At 36.0% G+C, this 21,026-nt stretch overlaps 1 protein-coding gene across 2 annotated transcripts in view; it reads left to right on the top strand.

The window, feature by feature from the left end:
- LOC135164715 (COUP transcription factor 2) overlaps window positions 1–19,256 on the top strand; it is an 84,755-nt gene extending 65,499 nt beyond the window's left edge. For both annotated transcript variants that reach the window (XM_064125335.1, XM_064125336.1), the window contains exon 4: window positions 16,150–19,256. In XM_064125335.1, the coding sequence (XP_063981405.1) occupies window positions 16,150–16,424 (275 nt within the window). In that variant the 3' untranslated portion in view covers window positions 16,425–19,256. The remainder of the gene's footprint in view (window positions 1–16,149) is intronic.
- Window positions 19,257–21,026: the final 1,770 nt, after the last annotated feature.

Raw genomic sequence — 21,026 nt, 5'->3', positions numbered from 1 at the left:
TGTACTCAGTTACTTGTCACAGATTTTTCCAAAATTTTATCAATTCAATAGAAAAAAATAAAGAGAAAATCGCCTTGGAAAAAACTGAAAAAGGATGAATTAGATTTTCCAAATCCAGCCCATCTATCGTTTTTTTATAATTTTGCGAAATCGTTCAGATAACATACAATTACTATAGAGGAAAAAAATTGCAAGCTCCGAAAAGATTTGCCCCGTAAGATTTTATGTATCGCAAATTAGTTCTAGTGATTGAAACATGTTTTAAGAAAAATACAACATCTCAATAAAAGCATTTTTTCTATCAGTGTATGGTAATGTGATTCATGTATTCAATATTTGTGGTCGTCTGGATGAAGAAGACTCGCTTGATTGATGCAGATGTATGTACACTACGGTAATATTGATAAACATTCTGAATGTTTAATGAGAGGAATGACACTGATGGTATGAATTAAATTGCCAAGGAAGTACAAAAAATAACTGGATATTGGCGCAAACGAGGTTTGTAGAGACGTCAATATCAATATCTCAAAAATTAGAGTCAATAAAATTGATTTACGTACAAAAAAAATTCTAAAATTATCCCTGGGAGAGTTTCACACACTTGGAAAATGATACGTGAAAATTATCACATATAATACCACAAGTGGTTCAAAATTATCGAATATTTCCCGATAGATTCGTTGCAAACAAATGAAGGAGTCAAGTTTTTCAGGCTAAAAAATCACGAGTGCGAAGCACGAGTGATTTTTCCTGAAAAACTTGACGACTTCATTTGTATGCAGGGAACCTAGAGGGAAATATTCTATAATTTTGAAGCTCGAGTGGTATTCAGGGGATTATTTTTCCTATCCAAATTTCGGCCAAGAGAATTGTGCCATGACATGAAAAGAGGTTTATTTGGTTAAGTGTCGTTTGTTTACCAAAATATTCAAAAAATTATCGCATGTAATACCACAAGAGCTCCGAAATTATCGGATATTTCCCGATAGGTTCGTTGCAAACAAATGAACGTGTCAAGTTTTCCAGTTTAAAAATCACGAGCGCGAAGCGCGAGTGATTTTTCTGGAAAACTTGACGAGCTTATTTGTTTGCAGGGAACCTTGAGGGAAATATCAGATAATTTCGAAGTTCGAGTGGTATTCGGGGGATTATTTTTTGCATCCAAATCTTGGCCGATAGAATTGCACCATGAGACATAATTTTCAACGAATTGCCATTTAATCTGTCAGATACAATTGAGGGTTACTTCAACATTTGTTTTTTTTTTATATATATCAACATGCAAAATTTCCAGTGAAATTTCCAAGAATATCCGCTGAAATACCGTGTTGACTATACAAAATAACGTCGAATGGTGCAATCCTATTGGCCAAGATTTGGATGGGAAAAATAATCGCTGATATTCGAGGTAGGCTATACAAAATATCAACAACTGGTGCAATTCTATTGGCTGAAATTTGGGTGGGAAAAATAATCAATGAAAAAACTTGTAATTGGTAACAACTACGGACGTACATGACATTACAGTGACATTCCTAATTAAATAATCCCTAATCACGCCTGAAATTATCCTAATCCAAATTTGATCGTGCCTCCCCTGCCTTCATTCAGAATCAGATATTTTGTAAGTATTATGACTACATTTTTCAAAGGAGATATTTTGGAATTGTCGCCGCAACGAGTAGTATGACATTGTATCACAGCTTCTATCCAATTTAATTAATTTTTCATTCTTTCTGTTCAAATTGATATTCATGGAAAATGTATTTAGACATCAGGAGTTTACTTATTACGATAAAATAGTTCTATGAAAATGTTTAAAATACAAAAAATGTTCTTTATAAATATGTGCATTGATAATATTTGATTGCAGTAACGCATGTAGGGGAGAGACGTTGTGAAATATACGCAGCCAATACCTTTTTTGCTTTACTGCCATCGTCTGACTCTAATTTTATTGGAATCTGATGTGGAATTGATTCATGGGTCAATCGTTCACATCAGAAGTGAATATGTACATTCTAAATACATTCGGACCTACCAAGCATCATCCCAAGTGGATCAAATGCTTTCATCAAATTCTGATCATTTTTTTCTGATCAAATTCGGACGAAAAAAACCGAAAAAATAATTGGTCAGAACCTGATATAATTATTTGATCACTTTTTCATCCATCATCAGCTCTGGTTTGATACCACTTTCATCGGAACCTGAACTGAATTTCCGATCAGACAGGAGGACTCTGTCACCTCAATTTTGTAGATTGGCCCTTATGTATATGATTACCTATGCCCGAATTTTTATTGTATGTCACCAACGAGCTGAGCAAGAGCCCTGTAATGTTTTCTCACGATTTTTTGATAGTGCGAGCAGCTGAACGTACACAAGGGAATTGGGAGGCGGAATGAATAAACCATCCATATGATCTCCACGTACCCTTCAAATAACTCCCAAATGACCCGCAAACTGCACCTCCCCCTGAAAACTTGACAGAAAATTCTAGAAAAAAGGCTGTGAAAAGTCCTATAAACAATCTAATAGACAATCCCATACAACCAAGTCATTTTCTAAAACAGTACGACTGACATAATTGAAACCTAAGGCAGATTACTTAATAATGATTGGACTCGAAAATATAACATTCGAAAAACAAATACCACTCTGAACTAATTGAAAAATTAACCAAAAAACCCTCAAACCATATCGCTCTACACCAAGATGTTACTTTACTTGTTTATTTTTAGAAAATTCATTCAAAGTGCTGGAGCCCTAGAGAACATCCCATTTCAAATATTTATCCATCTCAAAATGGTCGTTCATCAACGTTCAAAAATTAAATTATGGCTTTATTTTTTTTTCAATTTCCATTTTTCCGAATTCCTGAAAGCCAGGAATATGACAAAATAATTTGTTATATTATTCACCCCTGAGGGTGTTATCCCCCCCCCCCCCTCCCCCCATTATTTAAAAATCGATTGGAATATTATCTAATATGAAACACAGAAAACGTAGAGGTGTTCCATAAGTGAATTGCGTGACACGCGGTTGCAAAGGAGCGAAACTAAAGTGTAAAAGGTCCCTTTTTTGTACTGAATGTGTGTGTTGCATGATATTTTCCGAGACGCATGCAGTCGGTATTATTGGATTACTTGCTCTTTGGCTATTGTGTAAAAGACCTCCAGCTGGAGATTTTTAAAAAGCCGGTGAAAACCCGAAATTGAAAGAGCCATTTCCCTGAATATGAATATAATATTCTTCTTTTTGTGCTGCCAAAACCGTTTCATGATTGATATTTATTCAAGTGACTGTATGGATCCTCGGAAATACAGAAAACAGCTGATGTTAGTTCAAGATCAATTCGACTATTGACTCAATCGCTCGATGATCAGGCGTTTTTCTGCTGGAATTCCGAATTCATTTCCTTCTGACGTCAGTCGTGAAGTGCAGAGATATTCGTCACGAATCCGTGCGATAAATGGTGCATTACGCACGCATTAGTGACCTTTTACCCATGTCGTAAGTCGAACATGAATATAATCGATATCTCGAAAGCCCGGCTGATTGCTCAGTAGTTCACAACTGTCTAGAGCAGCTCATTTGAATTCGGAAGTGATTTAATTTAGGAATGTTCAATCATGGTTTTTATAATTACATGGAAAGAAATTTAGAGAAAAAATTGCTATGTTAGCATTGCAGTGACGGACCACACTTGCATTTAGGTACCTTAAATTGTCTCCTCTCTATTTTATTGTGCGATTTTTTTAACTTGTCGTTTTACCACAGTAAATTCCACTTATGTATTTAATTATATCAATTATGAATAATCCAAATAAGTACCAGAACATCCATCAAGTCCTGAAATACTTGATTCATTTTTCTACTTATTACCATAACATAAATTGACACTTTCTCAGGCCGTCTATGTTTATATTGCGATCTACAATGGAAAGTACGCTCTTGAATTGTAAAATAGAACAGTAGGATTCTCCCAAATTTAAACTGTAGCACTTTTGAATTTGGTTAAATTCCATGCTATATATGAAGTTTTCAATAAATAAATAACGTACGGCTTTGTAGTGCGATGTTCCGTCGCAATTTTTACTGTGGTAGCATTTTATAAACTACTCAAAACTTCTTTTGTGTACAGTGTACGGTATCGCGCGTGCGATCTCGTATAACATAAAATCGAAAAGTTAAATTTGAAGGATTGCAATACTTTCACTCAAAACTAATCTTCGTATTGTGTAAGGGATTGCAAAAATTCCTATTAAATCTTAGAAACCGTTCATATGCCATTTCTATTGTCAAATGTAAAAGTTTTGATGGCACCGTAATAAAGTCAAATTAACAACTTTCCATTATTTGAAACATAAAATCTTAGGTAAGTAAAATACTTTATGTTCAAGAATTCAGGATTTATTACTTTTGCATAATCATCAGTCATTAATTGATAGCTGTAATGAATCCTTAAACCTTTGTGCAAATATTTTTCAAGCCTTGTCGTAAAATCTTCAGAGATTTCCATAGTTTTCATTGATTTTTTTCCCCCTAAGAATTTGTCAATATTCAGGGTAATGATTTTCGCGAGAAGTGAGTGGTGTCATCAATACAGTAATTTGTGAAGAGAATCTTGGTAATAAACCCACAGAAATGAGTTATTAAATTTATCTCCGTCGACGGACTGTATACGAAAGATCGTGCTGGCTGGGGAGGGAGAAGAAAGGGAACGAATGAAAATGGTGATGATTTATGAAATTCCATGAGCATATTTTTTTTTTCTTGCTTAACGAGCCAAGCGACTGCGGAATATGGTCTAGGTTTCGGTGAGATACGTCCCTTTCGTATTTTTTCTTCTCATTCGTATTCAGCACTGTTGAACAATTCCCAATTGACATTCGCGAAATTCCTGTTGCCTTGTAACTCCATAAAAAATCGCAAGAAATTTCGGGATTAGGGCCCCGGGTCCAGTATTTCTAGATTATATTCTTCAATTTTTATTTAAACATTTCAGGGCTATTACCTGTCATTAACCTTCAACGATTATAAATTGATAATTTTCTGCTATATATAATATAATGCTTGACAATTATAAATTTGTTTAGCAGATAAAAGAAGAAAAAATGGGCGTTTTATAATAAAAAATATGTTTAGACAAAACTGCAGCAAACCAAATGAAAAAATACTGAGGAGAGCCATTACCATTATTTAAATTAATTTCGAACAAGTAGATTGCAAAAACCGTCCTCCCCACTCCCCACAAAATTTTGGAATTTTATTATCTTCAATTTTAGTAATTGGAAGAACGAGATATATAAAGTTATTAGAATTCCCACCATCGATATTACACCTATTTGAGTAATTATCGATACATGTTAAATTAAATATTAAAAAACGAATAGCGCCTTCATTAAAATTATAAAATAATTTCTTTGTTGAAAAATCTTTTTTCATCACCGGATTTCTTCTTCGAAGTTCATCAACTCGAATTATCGAATTTTAGGAACGATGTGAGAATAATTCGTAAATGATTTATGAGATCCATCTAACCAAAGGAAAATATGCGGTGCTTCGTAATTGTCGAGTATCAAGATGCGAGAATCGATTGTTTTTAATCAATTTACGAGGATAATCGATGGTTACGAACGGCACATCCAGTGAACCTTCAACGTGCGAGGCACACGACGCATACCTTATTATGCTAGTCCTATTATAAAAAGGAGAAACATCGAGTCAATCCAAAGTAGAAACATCGGCTCAATTGTTTGGGGCGGTAAATTTGAAATCAGGATTCATTTAATTTTGAATGTTTCAATTATGATGTTTATAATGATATTCTTCAGAGAAATCAACTCTATGTACCATTTCCTTCTACTGCCATGCACTTGCTCCGGACGTTCTTTAATGAATAACCTATCTGCCTGATTTAGTTCATCCGTCATGTGCTTGTTTACCTCATTGGGTATAACGTAGCAAAATGTTTTAGCATTTACGAAGTTGCTCCATTCGTTTTTCACATCTCTCAGCCTCCTGTCTTTACCAGGGTAGAATCATGGGCGTTACCCACCGACATCTCACCAGTGCCACGACAACGTTGAGGATGGTGACTACGTCGGTGAACAGCAGCCGGCACGTCTCTTTTCTGGCACGCCTCGTTAGATTTATCACATCGACAATTGCTTCCTATATCTTCTTGGGCTGAATTTCATTTTCCGTTAAATATTCCTTTTATTTTCTTCTCATACTGGCGTTAAGGCTGTTTCTCTATTGAATTCAATTCTCACCCTTGTAAACGGGACTTCTCATTTAACGCTCTGTTGATCGCGCTGTATGAGCGCTGCACTTTTTCGTATTTTTGCTTGGAAGCATTGTAATCGTAATTTATTTTCAATTTAATCATTTTTAGTGGAAGTGCTGTTCTGAAAATCATGTTTTTGAAGATTGCCTGTGGTCATTTGTCAGGAATTGATCTTATTAATTGGGAAAGGTGGGCGTAACGACGATGAAATTTTGACCAATTAGTACTTTCATTAGTGAAATTTCGATACTGAATTCAGTTTCATTCGCTGAGCGATTTCAGAAATATAGCGGTTTCTCAAAAATATGGTTAATGCGGCTGAACGTCGGAGGAAAAAACTGAGGCAACGCACTGAGAGGGAAATGTAATCTTGCCAATTATATTTATTTTGGACAAATAAATGCCCGAAATTTCCATTGTAGAATAAACCCAGATGAGAAATGTCCACCGACCGACGATGAACAAGGCAGATCAAATCTGGGAGACCCAGCGTTGAAACAAGCTCGATTCCATCGTTAAATCCAATATTAATGCAACTTGAGCCGTACATGCTCCTTTAAATCTCAATCCAATCTTGAAAGAATCTTGGTCTTCTAGGCTGGAGGGTCCAGAATAGAATGAAGCTTCATTTCATTATCGATTCCAAGACTGATTCAAACTCCGGCGTAAATGTTCCATCTGTAATTATTAAGTTCATAAATAACGTACTTCAATGTACTCAATTATTTTCCACTAAAGCACTTGAAGGATTTATCAATGATAATGAATTCTTGATTTGGTTGATTGATTTGATTGAGTTGATCGAGGATTAATTGTTCGTCAAGCCTCGATCAAGGCTGGAAATTCCAGCGTGCGCACTTAGTGAATTTTCGAACGTCATTCAAGCTCGGTTCAACCTTGAGAATCTAGGCTGGATCCACCTAGGTCAAGTGTCAATCAAGCTTGATCCAACCTTCATTTCATATCGCCCATTCGCACCTGGGTAATACTAGTCCAATGTGATTTGTTTATTAATTTCATAGTTGAAGCGTTCTACCAATCCAATAGAAATATAAAAGTAAAAATAGAGAAAAAAAAAATATATATATATGTACAAAGGATACACTGTCATATGACTGCAGTCACAAACATCCGTCGCATAACGTATTGTCCTGTCTGACGTAACACTGGAATGCCCCTCACAGTGCCACCTGAATTCGTCAAGAACGACAAAAAAAATGTTCGTCATGTAAATACACCCGTATAACCTTTTACGTTTTATTTCTCTATCTGAACCCCTCCCGTTGCTCTTTATAACGAAGCGTCAACGTGGTCATAAAACGACGAAAGCCCAGCGGCGTCGGATTATGAAGGATAGTGTCTGGAATAGAAGGCGTGATCGAACAGTCGAGGAGCAGAAGAAGTCAGTGCAAAAAATGGTCGCATTCATTCTGTTTCACTCGCATCGTACAATTTTTTTATGTCATTTTTACTCCTTTTCTCCACACTCTACTATGCCTGGGGTGCAAATGTCGGGTATTCCCACCCAAATGTCAGATCCCACCCTATCTCACATACCCTCTGAGTCTCGACGGACAGCCGAGGTTGAAAATTGAAAAATCTTCATCCTTTATTTTTTTTCTCCTTCACTTTCCCTCCTGGTCGTTGGCTTTATTCTTTAAAAACAGATAATTACGTTTCTCCCTGGAAAAGAAGCTATCTTGTAAATAATTTAATATCCACGCTTTTGATAGGTCTAACGAATTTTTTGAGCGGTTGAAAAAAAATTAAGCCTTGAATCCCCTTCCTCTTATGCTGTTCTTTCTTCAGCTAGGTTTGTTGCTCCCGGGCTGACGTCAAATTGGTTTCGAGATAAAAAGGGAGACCCACGACTTTGCGTCCCCATGGAAGATTTTTTCTTTTAGAATATTAATTTTATATTCTTCTTAATAATTTTGTTTTGTGGCACATGAGCCCGCTGATTGTGGACTTGAATTGTCTCAAAAACTTGAAACGTTTTTTGATTTTTTTTTGAAATTCTAATTCAATAATTAACGGAGATATTAAATTTACAATGTTCTTTTCTTAAAACCAAGAAAATTATTTAAATCTATAATTTTTGAATTTTTAAACAGAGATAATTCCTCAGAAATATTTTCAAGTTATTGAAAAAGAATTTTATATTCATGTAACTATGAATTTTAAGATATTATTTGAAAATAAAAAAGGATATAGCTTTTGAAAATCGGTTATTAACCTATTTTTGTTTTTATGATGCAAAAAGTAAAAGTTCTTTACTGCAAAAAATATTTATTTCAGCGAAGGATTGATATTCTAGTAGACAGAATCGTACAGTCATAAATGTAAAATTATAATTAAAATGACCGTTACAATCCAATAATTGTTATTCTTGTTTTATTATTATTTAAGTGGACACTGTTCAGAGGTGATCTCCATAGACCGGCAGCCGATGAACGATTCCTATAGAGGGGAGATATTTCTACGGAATATATTTTGTTGGATGCATATTCTTTCATATGAAAATAGAATTCCATTGTTTCACCATTTTGAATCTTCCTTTTACCAGTGGGATCACTATAGCTCGTAGATAATGACATATTCGTTTGAAAATGAATAATTATTCCATTGAAAATATGTTATTGCATGCGATCCCGTTACTGACGTCGCTTATAATAAGTTTTCATGAAATATTCAAGGAATCCAAAGCAATATATCGATCGATTTGAACTCCCATGTCATTGAATCATGAGCTTTCTGTTTGGAGCATTTAGAATCATAGAATGAAGCATAAAGTTCAATCCCTCAATCCACTAAAAGTCCCCAAATATTTCGTATCATTAAGAACTTATTTCGTTGGCACTATTGAAAGACACTGAGTGTTTGAATCAGTAAATAATCCGTTCATTTGAGCACAACGAGACGTCATACATTATATTACAAAAATATTCATAATTAATATTAATAAATTATTTTTATGTGTACATTTTCAACAGATCAAAGTTTTTCTCCCATTGAAAAGTTCAAATTAAAAAATTTCTTTTTGCCTACACATTTTTTATATAAAAACCTTTTTTCGTGAAAACTTAAAATTACATAATCCGAAAAATTGTTTGGCTGCGCTTTTTTGACGTCAAATATTTAGACCTCCTCCTGTTCCCCACCAAACTGCTAAATATGGTTCGTGACCCATCCAGAATCCAGGGACAAGTTATCACTATTATAGGAATTGTTTCGTACATTCTTAACACCTCAACTGAATTTATCAACAACCCCCCGAGAATACCCACCAAAACTCGCAAATACCCCCAAATACTCCGAAGCTTAATGTTCAACATTGTGGCCTCCAACTAACTTGTTCAAATGCCATCACATCCATACAATACAGGTACAGATTTCATCTTTTGTCTTAAGCTTAAAAACCCTTTGCCATCCCCCTCCGCCCTTTCTCACACAGGAGTATGCATATGTACACATACGCTATATCGCTATCCCCTTCATAAGCGTCCGGATGGCGTCATAATCCAACACTAGTTCTCTTCAAAGTTCACGCGACCTTCTCATGGGTGTTGTTGCGCCCCATAGACTGATGGGTGACATAGCCCTCGAGGGTAATCCTGCTAACAGAGGGCCGTTACACTTTGGCTGTTGACACTTAACTTCACCCGAGGGTTCAAGGAAAACGATTACTGAGAAAAACCGGTTCTGCGGTTATTCGCGGGGCGGAGGAAGATTCATAAAAAAAATTTCACGCGGCTCTACCTTTGATACAGCGATAATTATAAGTCGATATGTCTATGAACTTTCTATCTCTCATATTTCCTAGACTATGAAATCATCGATTATCTCCATGAATCCACCCGGGTCGATATATGAGCAATGTCTTATTGATTATGGATTTCTCTCCGCGCAGTGTAAACGTACCCTCGTCCAAAACTACGTAAAACATTTTAAAATTCTCATCAACAATACACGGAACACACCGAACGAAATTGTGGACAAAAGTTAAACCCCTAGAGGGCGAAGGGTAGTTTTATCGCAAAAATTAGACTTCCAAGTCCAATTTTTCCGACCAAACTTAAGCCTAAAAAGTAGTCAAGTATCATTTTGTCCCATGTTTTGCCCTCTGGCCGTCTAATTTTTATCCCAAACTTTGTGTCGCGCCAGATTTGGGTAATTGCGTGGTTCTGGAATATGTGGACATACAGCATTGTCAGCACGACACTTACCAGCGTAATTGGATCATGCTGACCAAGCGATGAAATATAAACAATCAATGGATTATTTAAGAGACGCTTAACTCTGGAGGGATCAGAGCTGAACCGGACTCCGACGCGTATAAAAGTCATAAACTCCTTTGTACCCACACGGAACAGACTACATATAGGCCACATACGTTACCTAGATTACATATATGTAGCATATATTGAGCGTGCATCATTTTTGGCGGATTTACATATATTTTTGAAAAAGTAAATCTCGAGGGGCCATTCATTAAAAAATTCGATGACACAGTGATTGCTGATTTCATCTGATTTCGAGATGATTTCAATGATTTCTTGAAATCGTTGATTTCATGTGATTGCCAGGGATTTTTTTCTGGTGATTTCACGATTTCACGATTTCAAATGATTTGACGACGTTTCGTTAATAATTGTACTACTTCGCGTGTGGTCGAAATTGCCAGTTCAAACGCGTCCAACGTCGATTTGGGGGATTCTGAGAAAATACGTCGATCGATTTTCTCTGAGAACTTTATGAGTCGATCCTCTCGCGTTGTGTATTTGTTTTTTTTTCCCGTAAAAAAAGCGTCCGGAGTTGAAAACAAAAGGTGGTTAACACCTCGATGCAAAACACGTTGAATTCATCGAAAATATTCCGTGTATATTTCACCTATTTAATATATTCGAATTTTTGTTGTCTTATCTGCGGACGATTTTCTATTTATTTTTTGGTGTTATAGTTCATGCGATTTCACTGATTGCATGGCATTTCACTAATTTCATGTGATTTCATGTGCAGTCACCTGAAATCGATGAAATCCCAGAATTTCTCTGATTGCAATTAACTTCGACCGATTTCATGAGATTTCATGTGATTTCAAACATGATTTCAGCCCGAAGTGACACAGTGATTTCACGAATGAATGGCCCCTCGGTAAATCTCATACATGCTCCAAATATGTAATTTTATAATTGACAAACATGCGAAATACATCTTTCTGATTTATATTTTGTCAAATACATATATATTCCACTATATCTCGTATACAGCATTTTTGGTCGCTTTATATGTCATATGAGTGAGATATATGCAAAATATATTTCCACCTACACTTTTCTTCCGCGACGGTAATCAGTCCGATAACACAGCTACAGTAACATAATAATAAACCATATTATTTGAAGACAGGTATACTATTGGTGGGATTTGTCACTTTGAAATGACAACTACCCCCCACGCTGGGTACAACAACTTCTTTCCCTGTATCAACCTCACCTGATGAACTTGCGTTGAAAATTGCCACAGGGGCGCAAGGAGGTAACGGAATGCCGTGGTAATGGGATTAGCATTTTAGATTATTAGCATGACAATGGTCTGCCACTAAACGCTACGTAGAAGAGGTGATTGTATTCTATGACACATTCAAGAATGAAAACGGTAGTGTACATACATGTCGAAAGATGGCTTTCGTAGATAGATACAAAACACGTGCAAAATACGTACCTTGTTATGATAATCAGACTCACCTTTGGCCCTTGAGGAGTTCTAGGCCCATTAATGGTTGACATAAGCAATTCATAATATTTTGATGTTCACTATTATTGGCCTGACTTAATAATCCAGATATTCTGCAAATACGAAGAGGCATTTTAGAGGATAACTTCTACACCAGAAGCAATTTATAAACAATTAAAAATTTTAAATACTAAAATTTACGACTTGTTTACGAGTGGAAACGTTCTTATGGCTCCGATTTAGGTTACAATTTTCAATGTTATATTCCGTAACAAAAATATAGTGATCATTGATGGGGATTTATTCCGTCGCAAAGTGAAAATTATGGACCTCATAAAATTATAATTTCTCAGAGTAATTGTACTCATTGATGTGCTATTTGGCGCCTTTCAACCTCTATAAATTCCGACACTAGGAGACAAATATTTCACGATGATTCACTTCGATATGTACAATCTCGTGCATCACAGCATCATGAGCACGAGCGCCGAGACGATGAATAATCATCTGGCCAAAATTCAACGGGGGGAGAGAGAAAGGTGAAAAAGAAAGATGAGAATTTTCTAATACCCATTCAAGCAAAATTCCTCAACATCTCAACAAATTTCTTAATTATTTCATAGGAATGAACGACGGACAATTTGTCTCAAACCTATAGTTCAATTATTCTTTCAAATAAATCCGCACTGCACCTCTTAATGTTAATCTTAATATTAATAATTTGTACCAGAATTCGTTTGTATGAATTTTGTGAAATTTTCCACTAATTTGAATTTCATTACCATCATCTCTGAGGATTATACACTCGTTGTTAGAAAGCCCACTGACTGGGCGATCTTTCAATGGATCACAGAGAATTAAACCCGAAGATGTTATAAAAAAGTCAGCTGTTGTAACCAAAAAAAAAAAAGCAAAAATAATTTTTTTATTGAAGTCGTGAGAAGGACGAAAAGTACCACTTTCCCCATATAAAAAACGACACAGGTCACTAATCGAACACGGCGGATTTTATGGAGATGATCGAGTATGTAATAAATAGAATCGGTCATTTAATCGATTAGTGAAGAAGCAAAGGCAAAACCAGCATCAGCAAAACAGTGATCGAAAAAAGAGTTTTTTAAACAGGTGTTTCAAAATAGTGCAGTGCATTACGAGTGTGAAAAAGGAGGAATATTAACATGAGTGAGGTAATGTTTTTAGGGAGAGTCGTAGGACCGACGAGACGACTACAGTCGAGGACACACGACGGGAGTCGAAAGCCTGCTCTACGACTCTGCCTAAAAACATTACCCCACTCGTGCTAACATTCCTTCTTTTTTACACCAGTCACGTATACTATTTTTTTAAATAAGTGTGTGGAAAAGTCCTCAAACTTTGGAAATGCAGTTCTAAATGAAATAGATTACGACAAAATCAATACATGTGGCATGATGGCACGGATTTTTTTACATACACCCGTTGTTGCTGTGAAAATAACACGGGAGCGACGCAGCAGAGAATCCCCAGATCTGATGGAAAAGTCAGTGGTGGAAACAGAAAAATTAATTCTACTATCCAAAAGTAACTTTTCGGTTACTCTCGTGAGTGCCGAGCTGCTTGTGGTATAGAAAACTGCAATCGAAAAGGGACATATACACGCACCTTTTTAAAAAAAAACTTAAATTTCAAGTATCATAAGGCTTCCGTCCCAAAGCCAGTAACATCATCGATATTAATCACAATTAGCGATTGTCATGCTTGATTGAGCTTTTAATACCTATCCACTGTCAATTGTCAATTCCGAATGAAATCGTTGTTGAAGGCTGAAAATTACGATGTAGAAGGGCCCCGGGAACTGACAAGGAAAAAAAAACTGGGGAATGAGCTGGGCGAGAGCATCAAGATTGAGTTTAATTCGACGTTGGGTATTCAGTTGTCCAGGCGCCGGGTCATTTAGTAGCTAACGCGTGCTGTGCGTATGAGTCTATGCAATAGGAATCGGGGCGAGGAGGGAATTGAAGAATGAGACGCCACTCGACGCCACAGTTATTTCAATTAATGGGCTCAATTGAAGTCTGACGACATTGACTAAGGCAATCTGCGGATGCGACGCTTAAAATCATTCATTTTTTATTCTCATATTCTTCTCTTATGCTGTGCATTGTTTTTTTCATCAATATCTGCGATCCAATTGACGATTGATCGGTGGATTCATGAGTTCTTATAATCGGCTGTATGACTCGACTTTAGAAGGAAGCCAGGACTAATCTCGATATAATTTTACAAAAAAATGGACAGATCAGACCGGGATTCGAACGCGATAACATGTCTCGTGCTATCATCATCTGGAAAAGCCTCAAATTTCAGCCTTATGACATTACATATTGAATATAGTAGTTCTCAAGGTACGTGCTTACGGCCCTTGGGGCCTGGATATTTCGCGCTCCGCGGAGGGGCTACGAACGAGGGGCTATTCATTCAAAAATTCGATGACACAGTGATTGCTGATTTCGAGATGATTTCAATGATTGCACGATTTCAAATGATTTCATATGATTTCAAGTCTTTAATGCGAATGGGGCAGCAAGGACGGTGAGGGCTGGTAGGGGAGATAAGTTGGATTTAATTAGATCTCTGGATAAAATACTAGCACTAGCAGCAGTTATATCCAAGTCATGTAATGACAAATACGAGGAGAAATATGGCAATCTTTTTCAATAAATCATTTATTCAACATAGTAAAATAAAGTATATCTCTGACGTAGTGAACTGAATTAAACTAAATGAAATAAAATCTTCACGTCTCAGTAAAGGACAAACAATTTAGAACTAAAGATATTTGATAACGTCTTTATATATTTTCTCATCAAGTCGGAGACCATCTTTGGAAATGACTGAAGAGGAAATTGTTTGACGGTATTGACTAATATTTATATAGCCATGAGTAGTCATTGGCTGCATTTCAAAAATCTTTGTTTCTTTAAAATATACCAGGTACAAAGTACACCTATTTCTTTAACATTACCCTGTACACGAGCATATGATCCTGAGAACTCTCGAGATTTTATTGTTCTCCCATCCAAATAAACAAAACTCAACACCAATCCTAATAAACAAGTTTTATAATTCACTGATTTCATGTGATTTCATTTTCAGTCACCTGAAATCGATGAAATCTTAGAATTTCTCTGATTGCAATTAATTTCGACCGATTTCATGAGATTTCAAACATGATTTCAGCTCGAATTGACACAGTGATTTCACGAATGAATAGCCCCTCGGCTGCGAATATCCATCCAGAAAGACATGTGTTGTTCCGTTCGGGCTCTGAAGATAGTATTTTTTATTGCATTATTAGTTGAATAGTCAGTGGTCCTAGAGACACTAAGGTGTAAACACCTAAAGTATAACTCTTATCTTCTAGACAAAGTCTGTTTTGTTATTTCCAAATCAACCCTGGCACTAGCCTAGTGTGTAAAAGGTTTTGAGTGCGAACCCCAGCGGATGCGATTTTTTTATACACTGAGGCTCCGTCGAGCAGGGGACTGTCGATAGGGCAGTCGCCTGTGTAGGCATGTGTTTTTTCTGTGATTTCCCATACCAAGTTCTATGCTCTACAAGAGTGTGAATGCGGTGCAGTGTAGAATCCACAGTCGTATACATAGGATGTGGTAGGGCCAATTAGTCGAAAGAGGGCAAAAAGCGCAGGACAACATAATAAAAAATTTTTGAAAACCCTGATCATTCCCATCAATACAATATACAATAGTTATGCCTTAGATTTGGGTAATTGCGCTACTGTTAAATATGTGGACATACAGACACTTACCGGTGTTATTGGGTTGTGCTGACCAAGTGATGAAATGTAAACAATCTATGAATTATTTACGAGATGGCCAAGTTTGCGAGGATCAGACTTGAACCGGACTCCGACGCGTACAAAAGTCGTGTCATCTCAGCTAAGATAACCAAGGAATAAACGAAATTATTCAATCACCGATAACTTTTTGGTGGAATTCATCCCTTTGAGCCTAGAACGAGAATAATACTGTGCCCCCCATGTTCAGTATAATTAAATACTCCCAGTATTTTGTATTCTGTGATTATTAATAAATGTCTTTAAACTTTGATTGCAGATGCCTGTGGCTTATCAGATGTAGCTCACATCGAATCTCTACAAGAAAAATCCCAATGTGCGCTGGAGGAATACTGCAGAACACAATATCCAAATCAACCAACGAGATTTGGTAAACTTCTGCTGAGACTACCATCGCTTCGAACAGTCTCGTCTCAAGTGATTGAGCAATTATTTTTCGTACGTCTTGTCGGTAAAACGCCCATTGAAACATTAATTAGAGACATGCTGCTGAGTGGTAGCAGTTTCAACTGGCCCTATATGTCCACAATGTGACACTCCGTATGGCGGCAGCTAGCTTCCGCGTAAACTTAATTGAATTCAGGAATTATTTGGCTTTACGAATTCTGATAAAAGTAAGAGAAAAAAATACTGAAAGGTCATTGATGACAAGCAAAAATGAAAATCTATTTTTATTCAATGCCGGAAGCCAAAAATTCCATCTCTGAGTACTCAATGAATTTAATATCATATTTGAAATGGCAACAGGAGGCGCAGAGTGTTAGAATATACGTTGAATATGGGTTGTGTGTTGCCCCGAGGGACTAAACCGAAAAATAAAAGAATCGATATTCTTTGCTGTAGAGAACATTTTTCAATGAATAATAGTGTACGATATTGTATATTTTATGTGGCAATGTTACGATCTAATTACCTAATAAAATAGCAATTGTTGTTTTTTTAAAGAAAGCTTTCTGATTTTCTTTTTTTACACTGAGAAAAATCCGACTCAATTATACGCAGCACTCGTCGCGCCGCTTTGAAATGAGTGCGTGCGCAGATAGAGGCGGGCCTGAGGTTATCAGCTGATGGTTTTGTTGAAAATTACTAAATAATTTATTACTGCAAAACTAATGGACGTGGGATATTTGTTTCTACCTAATTGTGTAGAGACTTATTTTTCCGCCATGCCAGTATTTTTGTTTCAATTACCGATTGAAGTTGTTCGAAACTACGTGAATTCTTGGCGTTCGCTGAAAAATTCGCATCTTTTAAAAATTTTTTTCGATGCCCTGTGCATCGATCTATTTTGATCATTTTGATATGTGATTTAGAACATTCTTATCGATCGAATGGGTATTTTTTCATCGACGGTGAAGTCATTTAGTACCTCAATGCCAATCTCACTAGACTATAAAGCAACATCAACCTTCAACTACGACTTATAAACCTCCTTTTTGATTTTTTTTTTCAATGTCGAACGCATTTTGCAGTCGTCGTGGATTTTTCTCAGTGTGTAATGGAACGGAATATTATGACAAAAAGAATGATGATTTTCAGGAGTTGGAAATTATTGAAGGAAATGTCGTCTAGAGTTAGAACACATCCGGAGGGTTTGCCATCAACATTCCATAAATAATTTGTCAACTAGATGACAGATAAGCATGGGGAGGACATCAAGTTGAGATACTCTTAATACTTATGCTTGTCTGTTGTCTAAACATCGTAAAGTGACACCTGCTTCACTCCTAACAAGCAGTTACTCAAAACTATGTGGAGAGACTATTCGATTGATACAGCGAAAATATAAAATTAGAAAAATTGCTAAGCGGCTGTATGTTCAAGTGCAAATTGATATGTCTATGATTTTTCCTCAGTTCCCCTGAGACTTCTAGAAATTGCCGAAACGTTGTTTGAAAATTCGGGAAATTCCCCGATATTTCCGGCAATTCTTTGAATATTCCCGACAGTTCATGAAGTTTCCCAAAAGTTTTGACGAATTCTTTGCTTTTTTTCTTAAATTTTTTCGAAAACTCTTGGAATTCCCTCGTATTTATTAGAACTCTCTGAATTCCCTTGCCCTCTTTCAAAAACTCTTGATCCTTTTTTGACATTGTAACAAATTCATGAATTTGTTGAAACATTTCCAGAAATATCTCGACTAATTCCGCAATACGCAGAATTTTCTAGAATTTCAACGGAGAGCGCTAAAGATTAAGGTTGTGTCGTGCGACAGTCTCTGTAAAAAGTTTATGCGCTATAAAATGACCCAGATTAAATCACAATCGTTTGACAGTACATAGCCTCACTTAATCCATTACATTATGTACGGACAGTTAAAATATAACTCTATATTTTCCATTCTAACTATTCCTAATTATGTAAATTTATGAACTTTCTGTAATTATTCTTTGAGAACAAAACGGTCAATCGACTTAATATTTTTTTGCTATATTCAAAGATGCGGTTTGTACTCTAAACAATTTTTAGTTGCAAAACTGAGCGATTGATTTTTTAAACATTTGAATCCGTGACGCTCTATTGAAACACGTGAAAAGTTACTCAGATTTCAAAACTTTCTCTCTCAATTTTCAAACGGACAATCTCAAACATATAGTAATTACATTGCAGCTAATTTTTTAAACTATTCACCATAAAACAATAAACAAATACTATACAGTAAATTTTTCGTACGACGACAACCTTAACCATCTTCCACCCTTTTTACTTATAATTCCTGGTTTCCTCATTTTTCTAAAAAAATATCAATCTGATTTTCGCGAAGAAAATCATGTTTTTGCGTTTTATGATTATTCAATGTCTCCCAAAGTTTCGTAGTGGTGTAACCATTTTACTGTTTTTATAAACTTTTGTAATTCTTTTCAGACATGAAAAAAAACGCAAGAAAATACTCGCACCAGCTCGAAATTTCGTCAGTCATTACATAATGACAAATGACAACAATTATTATAATAAATGTTTTACGCGCCAACAACCTTAATGACCCGTTTCCCAAAATGATCCCCCATATTGGATTTAAACCATAGACATATCCACGTAAAAAATGGAAGAAAGACAACAGCGAACCTATTGTAATTCGATCAATTCCGTAAAGAATGGGCAAATATCAGTCTCTCTTGGCCCAATTGTTTTCAACCCTAGACGTAATTTTCGATGTTCGGCCTTTTTATGTAGCCATGTAATATAAAACCAGAATGTATAAAGGTAAATGTGAAAATTTTTTGTATAAATATTGTAAATAGATAATATTCGCATAAATAATGAATGCATGTATAAAAACGAAGGAAGTCCGTATATAAATACACACATATTATAATTAACAATATTATAGAGAAAAAATATATATATATGAGTGAGTCCATCAAATACCGACCTAAACCACTGCCTCACAATGATTGGAATTATTTTCATTTTCTGTCCTAAAATATAAGTAAAAAAGACGAGAAAAATGCGTTAGTAGTGCTCTATAACTTAATCAGCAATATAAATATTTCATATTTTATTTTTTTTTTCATTTCAAAATTATATTTTACAATTAAAATGATCCACTACAATTGATTTGAAAAAAACTTCCCAAATATAAATTTGATCGAAAAATTTATCAATTCTTGTCATAAATATTATTTTCTATTTTCATTTCAACATAATCCCCTCATTTTATTATTTAATTTTTCATTTTATTATTCAAAATATTCGATCCAGGTCTGGTGCCGCTAAGAACTTAATGGAGTAATGAAAAAATCGAAAATTCATTTTTTTCTTGGAAGTGAATTTTTTAAAATCTTTCACTCTGTAAATATGTGAACAAATCTCCCATTCAGGATGATGCTTGATCATTATTATAGTTACGAAAACCTGAAGAGCGTTTATTCACCTTCAACCAAATGGACAGGGCAATCGGCATGTGACAACAGTAGCCCCGCCAGTGATAGTTTTCGCAAGAATCCACGAACTCTCTGGAGGGCCTCTTCGCTCTTGAAAAAATCGAGATCTGTCAGTAAGTCGGAGGATTATTTCTCTACGATGGCACCACTTTTTTTCAAAATGCCCATATCGCGGCCACGGAGAACCTCTGGAGGTAGTCCATGAAATACGCCCCCATATGTAGGACCTCACGCCAGTGGAAACTGCCCTTCAATGGTCCATTTTCCAAATCCACAAAAGATCTGTTATTATTATCAACAACATCTATTCAAAGTCAGGACTTAACAAGATACTATTTAGAATGGTTTGTTTTTCCTGATTATAATAATACCCTTAATGCGGGTCTCTTATCGAGAACCCACAAAATTCAAGATATTTGTCGAGATTGTGACTCTTGGGGTGGAGCGCCATTTTGAATGGTTTGGCGACCACAAGGTCCCGAGGTACACTGACGGGCTACACGAAGAATATTTATATTATGAAATGCAATCCGCGACCGCGAGGAGGTGCCCAGGTGTTGGAGGTTGGTATTTTCCGAAACCTTTTTTATTTTCTTGCCTTTTGGATTCCAGACCTCCGGTATCGCATAGGAATAAAGGTGCTATGTCCCCTAAATGGAGTATATTGTGCGCCAAGATCGGAAAAGTATGTTTTCCGGTTGAGATGCGCGCGCTGTTTTTCTAAACGCCTGCAATGGAAAGTTTCTGTTTTACCGTCTGGTGAACGGGTGGAAAGTATGAACTTTCCATACAGAGCTATCGAAAAGTACTTTACTCCCCAGATGCTGAATATATCATTTCCGTCCTTGATGTACAATATACTAGTTCACAGACTGAGCGCAATTCCAAAGACGATAACGTAGTCATTTTTCGTCAATGGCGGTCCTTGGCTTAGTTGCATCGTTATTGACTGCCTTCAAAAATAAGTCATTCAAAACGGATTTGATTCGACTCCACCTCTCAGAAGTTTTTCTGACGAATAAAATAATTCGGACTACATTTTTCTGATTTCTTAGATAAAATCGTAAGAACTCAATTTACGATCCATCGATCACAGAATTAAGAATAAAATCGAAAAGAAAGTTCGAAAATTTGTTGTTCGTTCTATGCCTTGAAAATGTCTGTTTTGAGTACTTGATCATTGAAATCACTTCTAATAGGTATTAGAAGAGGCACTGGATACTGAATGAAATTCCGTCTCTCCTTCTACTAC

The sequence above is a fragment of the Diachasmimorpha longicaudata genome, chromosome 7, assembly GCF_034640455.1.
Source record: "Diachasmimorpha longicaudata isolate KC_UGA_2023 chromosome 7, iyDiaLong2, whole genome shotgun sequence".
In the NCBI taxonomy this organism is placed as follows: Eukaryota; Metazoa; Arthropoda; class Insecta; order Hymenoptera; family Braconidae; genus Diachasmimorpha; species Diachasmimorpha longicaudata.
Note: the sequence above shows the minus strand (reverse complement) of the source record. Positions and strands in the feature narration are given on the sequence as shown.